The 7214-nt window shown below is 42.2% G+C and overlaps 1 protein-coding gene across 1 annotated transcript; it reads right to left on the reverse strand.

Moving 5' to 3' along the window:
* Positions 1-1772: 1772 nt before the first annotated feature.
* On the reverse strand, positions 1773-5069 carry LOC131252978 (pentatricopeptide repeat-containing protein At3g53700, chloroplastic). Its single transcript, XM_058253793.1, has one exon. It carries the CDS (start codon positions 4531-4533, stop codon positions 2218-2220), a length of 2316 nt encoding a protein of 771 aa, XP_058109776.1. The 5' UTR covers positions 4534-5069; the 3' UTR covers positions 1773-2217.
* Between the last annotated feature and the right edge of the window lie 2145 nt (positions 5070-7214).

Consider the following 7214-nt stretch of genomic DNA (forward strand, 5'->3'; position numbering starts at 1 on the left):
TGTGAAGTGCACACCAAATCAATTCGAAAACCATATACCTATGGCACTTGCGTCAGCAGCCGCTATAATTATGGGAAAAACAATGGGAGCAACAACAATCAGAGGCCAATCAGACCAGTTGACATCTCTAAGCCTCCCATTGAGCTTGATTCTCCCCATGTTGGATGCTCAAGCCAGGCATCAGATCAACTTCTTCCTAACTTTGTCAGACACTATTCCTCCAAGGTGGGTGGGCCATCAGGTGGATGAGTTATAGCCCAAAACTCAAGATGACTAGACTATGTAATGCAGGGGCATTTTCACACCGGGCTCGAGTGGGGTGGCCAGTGGGATGTAGGGGCACACTTAGGGTGGGCGGCCCGTGTGAGGTGGGTGGCTCGTGTTAAGCGAAACCCATATGAAGTGGGGTCCAAGAGGGGGGTCTGGCCGAGGTCCTAAACCATGCGATATGGGGCCTGAGCTATGAGATAAATGGATTGATTCACCATGCTCTATCAGTTCGAGCTTTTAGAAAAAGTGGTTAATTGTCCCGCCACCATGCTACCCATTGTCTCACGGGCCTGCAAAATGGATGATTTGACTTGAAGTTGATTTTAAAAAAAAGGACAATGCTCAACACTGAATGAGCAAAACTCATAATAATTGAATGGTTAGGCCCATCCAATTACTTTCCATTTATGGCCCATCAACATGGTGTCCCACCAGATCCACTTCATGGAACCTCCTCAAATTACGTGCCATATACCATCTCTCTTAGACATTTGTAGATTTGAAGAGGCGAGGCAGACTGCTATGTTATTTCTGCAGAATTCAAAAATGGCAGCAACTTATCCTCCACGTGGCACTCATGTAAAGCTATCCAAATCATCAAAATTGTGGGTTCCATTATTGATAGAGCATATCTCTAAAAATCATGTAGATAAAGCATCCTAACCATTGAATTAATGGGTATTGAATGGATGGTTAAAAGTAAAATGGAAAGTGGTCCAAATTCAAAGGAGAAAGTGCAATTTTTAGGTTATGCACCATCCACAATTGGGTAAGAGATCTGGACAGTCTGAATTACTGTACAACTATGCCATGTGTACGGTTGAAGAGACTCCATTTTTTAAGTTGTCAAAAATAACATACAAGTCTAATCCCGGCAGATGCTTGAAGTGTGAAACTTTCTATTAAGCATTCTAACGACACAACGAATCAGAGTTCACAGTTGAATGCAAAATTGAAATGAATTGTGAAAATTCAGTTCAGAAAAGAGAAAATGACCAGATTGTAATGATGCATCCTGGCATTCACAAAGTGGAAGATGCTCCAAACTGCAGTTCTGTTCCTTACCTTTCTGGTAGTTGCAGTTCTGTTCCTCCCAAGGCCAACTTGAAGGAATGTGATTGCGGTTTGGAGTAAAGTCCCTTAGGGCCAATTTGGATGCACTGTCAAAATGGTGGTTTTAAGAACAAGGGTTCCCACAAAGGTTGATGTTCTGGAAACCAATTGAATTGCTTTTCAGCAAGTGGGACTTTTAGCGCCTGTTTGGAGGAGTGGGGGAGCCAACAAGGTTTGTAAAAGTGCATCCAAACACACAACATGGAAAGGGATTTGGCTCAAAACGGCGTTTAGGTGTCAAAACCCTTTTGAGAGTGCGTTGGAAGGGCCCTTAATAAGTACTCAAGAAAGTAAACTACAATTTGGCCCTTTCCTCTTTATTGAACTAAATTATTGGAATTCGATTGGCCAATGCATCCAAATACACCCTAAACTAAATATCAATGAAATTGATGAAAAAGAGCAGAATTTCATGTCATTGAAAGTAATCAGAAATTATAACTCGTACTTTGGGACATTACAACCTCTCTAATGCAACTGGTGGCAGCAAGTGTACTTCTTCATGTAAGAAATCACGCCACCATGAAAATTCAACATCATGAATGTTTGTATGCCTCTCCATCAAAAGTGCAAATACCACAACCTCAGTGAGCTAATAACCCTTCAGAAAATAACCTTTTCTAGCCACAATGTAGTTGAACACATCTGACAGATTGAAATAAGTTACCTTTTGTATTGCTTCTCTTCAGTGCCATGAAATCTTGATCACCTTCTAGCTGATTTATCTTACATATCCTTCTGTTGTCAGAGCCATATATATTCAAGGAACAAGGAGCATGTCCTATCTGAGAGGTAAATTCTTTTTCTGCAATGCTCTTCAAGCAACCCACATGTTCAGCCATACACCTTTTTGGGTTTTCGGCTATTAAGGAGACGACCAAACGTGGATATTCCATCTTGAAATTTACGAATCTTAAGAAAGCCCATCACCATGGCCATCTCGCTGGCAGAGAAGTTCCCCTTCTTCATGACCAACTCAACAAGCCTGATCAACGTGTCATCCATGGCCAGGGCACACAGACCCTCCGCAAGCATAGAGAATGTTGAAAATTCTGGCAAGAATCCTTTTTCTGTCATCTCGACTAGGAAATCCACTGCTTCTCCAATCGGTCCTCCCCCAGAACATAAGCCACGGAAAACAATCTTGTATGTGATAGCATCCGGTGGGCTGCCTTCCTTTATCATCTCTCGAAAGAGCCTCATAGCTTCCTTTGTCCTTTGCTGTTTATACAATGCCTGAATTACAGGGTTATAAGCTTGTGGAGTTGGAACCATCCCTTTGGATTGTATGGTTCTTAGGAGCCTATTTGCAAGCTCGACTCTACCTGCCCTGCACAAACCGCCGATAAGAGTCCCATACGTGACTGTATCTGGTTCACATCCATTCGACGTCATGGATTGGATTACATCAGCTGCCTTCTTTATGTTTCCAGCTCGGCAATAGTACGAAAGCAGTGAATTGTATGTGAACTTGTCAGGTTTCAAACCCTCCATGATCATCTGGTCCATAAGCTCAGCAGCTTCATCTGCTCGTTTACTCTTGCAAAGACCATCTATAAGAGTATTATATGTCACCAAATTCCTCGAAATCCCTTGCAATTCCATTTCATCAAAGATCTCTTCCGCTTCTCCGACTCTCTTGTTCTTGCACAGACCATCAATCAGGGTATTATACGTCACAATGCTTCGCGGGCAGCCACTCAATTCCATTTCCTTCAGTAACCCCAAGGCCTGTCCAACCCTTCCTTTAGAACATAGATTTTCGATCAGCATATTGTACGTAAACTCATCTGGCAAAACTCCATTGCTCTTCATCTCTTCAAACAGCTCCATTGCGATCTTATGATCTCCGGCCTTGAAGAGGCCACTTATCAGAGAATTGAATGTACAAACATCCGGCAAAAGGCCTTTAACCGACAGACCACGAGCAAGTTCCGTAGCTTCTTCGATCTGATTTTCATTGCACATTGCACTGATGAGAGTATTGTAAGTGACCATGTTCGGAAAACAACCCCTTGATACCATCTGATCAAGAACCTCCATGGACTCTTCAATCTCCCCCGATTTACACAGTCCAGAAATCAATGTATTGTAGGTAAATATATCGGGATCGAAACCCTCTTGAAGCATTGCATCCAAGATTTCAACTGCATGCTTTGCATGCCCCGCTTTGCACAAACCATTAATCAATATGTTGAAAGTGAATTGATCGGAATGGAATCCAACAGCCAACATTTCTTGTACAAGATTCAATGCTTCCTCTACTCTGCCTTCTTTACAAAACCCATGAATCAAAACATTAACTGTTATATTGCTCACCGAGCACCTGGATTCGATCATTCTTTCTTTGATTTTCATCGCTCCTTCCATATTTCCTACTTCAATGAAACCCTGCATAATGGTCGTGAAAGTTTTCTCATCAGGTGATAAACCATAGCTTGGCATTTCCTCCATCATCAAAATGGCGGACTGGATTTGGTGCGCCTTACACAATGCCTTGATCAAGATATTGAATGTAGCAACATCGGGTCTAATTCCTCTATTATTCATATCGGAATACACAGACTCAACCAGTTTTAGCTTGTTTTCATCCACAAGAAGATTCAACAGAAAGTTATATGTAAACGTGTCTGGTTTGAATGCAAATTCTTCCATCAGTGTCAGCACATTCACTGCTTCATCGAACAATCCGAATCTTGCATAGCTTTCAATGAAGATAAGGAAAGTACCTGCTTTGATTTCACAGCCAGAGAGCTTCATCTCTTGTAAAAGATGATTCATTTGATTGAAATGCCCCACTTTACCGAGTTGTTGAAGGATTTCTTCATATACGGATGAAGTGGGTCTGAAATGCGGCTGATTTAAGGCCCAATTGAAGATTTTGACAGCAGATTCTGCATCCTTTTGGCGACGGAGGACGCCAAGAAGATCTTTTGGTGTGAAATTTGGTGGAATTTGGAGGACAGGAGAGGCGGAAAGGGTTGAGAGAGGATTGGAATTGGAGATTGATGGTGCAGAAAGCTCTTCATGGGGTTGGAGCGATGCCAGGGAGATGAAGTTGGAAGGTTTGTAAGAGAGATATAAAGGTGGGTTTTGCAGATGTCGAGCGGAAACGAAAAGATCAAATTTTAAAGGAGAAGAAAGCGCCATTTGGGCAATCAAGCAAACACGAAGAAGACGAAAGCGAAGCGAAGCGGAAAAAGGATGTCCAAAAGTGCTCAAATGGTACTTCAATGACAAATTGAAGAAACAGCCATTAAACTTTGATGGAATAGACACAAAATCAGAGAGGAGTTGAAGAGAAAGATATTGAATTCGACGGTGAAATAAAAGAAAGAAGATTCAAACAAGAACAAAGAAAAAACAGAGAAAATGAGGCATTTTTACTTCGATTCTAGAGTAGAATTACAGGAATTCAACATGAAAAAAAGAACAAGAAATTGGTCTTATCCATCGTGAAATGGAAGAAATGTTGCTCAGAATAAAAACCCGAAAAGAAAAAAGATTTTTTTTTAAGGATGGAAAGAGATTTCTATTGAAATGGTTAAAGAGAACGAGAAAAAACAGAGACAAGTGCTTGCAGAATAAAAGAAAGAAACCCAACTAAAGAAATGAGAAAGGGGTTTTCTACAATGGTGGAATAGCAGAGAGAGATTCAGTGGAGAGAAATGGAAAGAGCTCTGAACCTTCAAACGGATAATTCTCCGAAGGAATTAACCCATCCACAACCCGAGTATATCTTCGGGTTTCTGGTTTTAACAAGTGGGACCCATGTTTCTGTTATCTAGACCGTTGAACGGGTAAAGATCCCTCCAAAATATATCTGATTAGAAGAACCTAGCAACCTGATGTTTGAACGTTCTATAAATTGAAAGTGTGGACCGTCGATTGTTTCTTTCTCAACCGTTTGCTTGCAAGCCACCAATCGGACCGTTCTGATTGCCCCACGTGCCTACTTATAGAAACTGACCAGACGATATGGTTTGGCAATCCAAACCTTAGTCGCGATGGGCGATGGACGGTGACGATGCAAAATTTCTCTCAAACCGGATGATCCTAGCCATTCAATATACTTTGGCCATTTATTTATTTTATTTTATTTCCTGGACCATGCTAACATTTTAATGCAATTAACTATTTTGGTACTAATCCCTCCCAGTCCCATCATCTTAACCGTTGAGAACATCGGCCCCACATGTACGGAAGGTTCCTGGGAATGCAATACCCAAGCTGGGCCAGGAGCTTGTGTCCTGATGTACACTGACCTGATCTACGGTCCGGCCTAATCCATATATTGAATAGGTCCAGTCGACAAGATCCACTGAATGTAATCGAGCCTAAGACAGGCCCAGCTCCTGGACAGCCCTATAATGGTGGGGGAGTGATCAGGCCCGGTCTGGGCTAGTGATATGTATGGCTCATTAAATCAGACCATTGGTATGGTGGGTCTCGAAGCAGATAGGAAAAGATCCTAGCCATCCATTCTTTGGCCTTCCTTTTTGGACAACTGCATATTTTTTAACCGTCCATTTGCAGTCCCTAAGATCTCAGGGCCTTCAATTGGGCATGGTCTTACCGAATTCATAATCAGGCAGACAATCAAGACCATAATCAACTACGACCCTAGTTCGATCGGCCAAACCGACCCACATAACGGGGCCCAACCTTATGGGCCCTGTTGCCAGCCTTCGAATCAGACCCAAAACCTGATGGGCTCAGGTAAGCCATTTAATCAGACCAGGCTCAGGCTTTTCATTTTCAGGTGAGGCTCAGGTTTAGGGTTCTCAATGGGTTGGATCTGGATTGGACCTAGTTCTAAGTCTGAAAATCTGTACCCGGTTTTAGATTTGAATTGGATCCAAAAGGTAATATCCAAATATAAACTGCTTATAAATAGATCCATTTTCAATCCATATAGCCATCAAATTCAGGTTGTATTTCGGTCCGAATCCACCGTATTATAAATCTAAAAAATATTTAAGATGATATAATTAATTTAGCAACAGAATGGGACAATTTGAATTATGCACGAGTATTGAAGTTTGAAGAGAGAAGTTGACAATCACACGGGAACTCACTACTATAGAAGTCGAAAGGGTTGACAACTCGTAGAATGCAATAGCGGGGATGCAATCGTATGTCACTATTAGATCCGGATCCGATCCTAATTTGAATCGGATTTATTTTTGTGAACCCGAATCTAGTCCATTTAATTAATCGGACCTATTTTAAGATCCAACTCCGCATTATACGGGTTTGGAACGAATTAGTATATCAGATCTGACCCCCTCCATTGAGAGCCCTGCTCCGGTTTGATGCTAGCCCATTAAAATTAAAAGGTGGGCCTTTTCAGGCGCCCCACAAGCGGCCTCAACATCAGGCCCAAAACTTGATGGGCCTTTCACGCGGTGTAATAAACTCATCCAACGATTTCAGCTAGCATGGAGTACATGCAACATATCCAAATGAATAGATTGAGCCTATTTAGGTGGTGGGCCCCTCAAGAACCACGTGGGAAACTGAGCGACGGTCCAGATGCTGTTGCACTGTCGCGACCCACCTGAATATATGAGATGAATATGGAAATTCAGGTGCAGCCAATTTCAGCTGGACGTTTGGATCCAGCACATGCACAACATATTTGCACGTGCGAGGGGAAAATCGAATCTTGACAGTCAAATTCTGCAAAAATGAAGATGAGTGGCATCCAAGCAGGCCCTATGATAAGCGAAGGCTTGCTGGTGCATGTGATTAGATGCTCGTGCAGTCCACAGAAACTAGATTATAGAGAGGCGAACGAAGCTTCGTGTGAGATCGTTTATAAATCGCGA

Source organism: Magnolia sinica, chromosome 8 (assembly GCF_029962835.1).
Source record: "Magnolia sinica isolate HGM2019 chromosome 8, MsV1, whole genome shotgun sequence".
Lineage (NCBI taxonomy): Eukaryota > Viridiplantae > Streptophyta > Magnoliopsida > Magnoliales > Magnoliaceae > Magnolia > Magnolia sinica.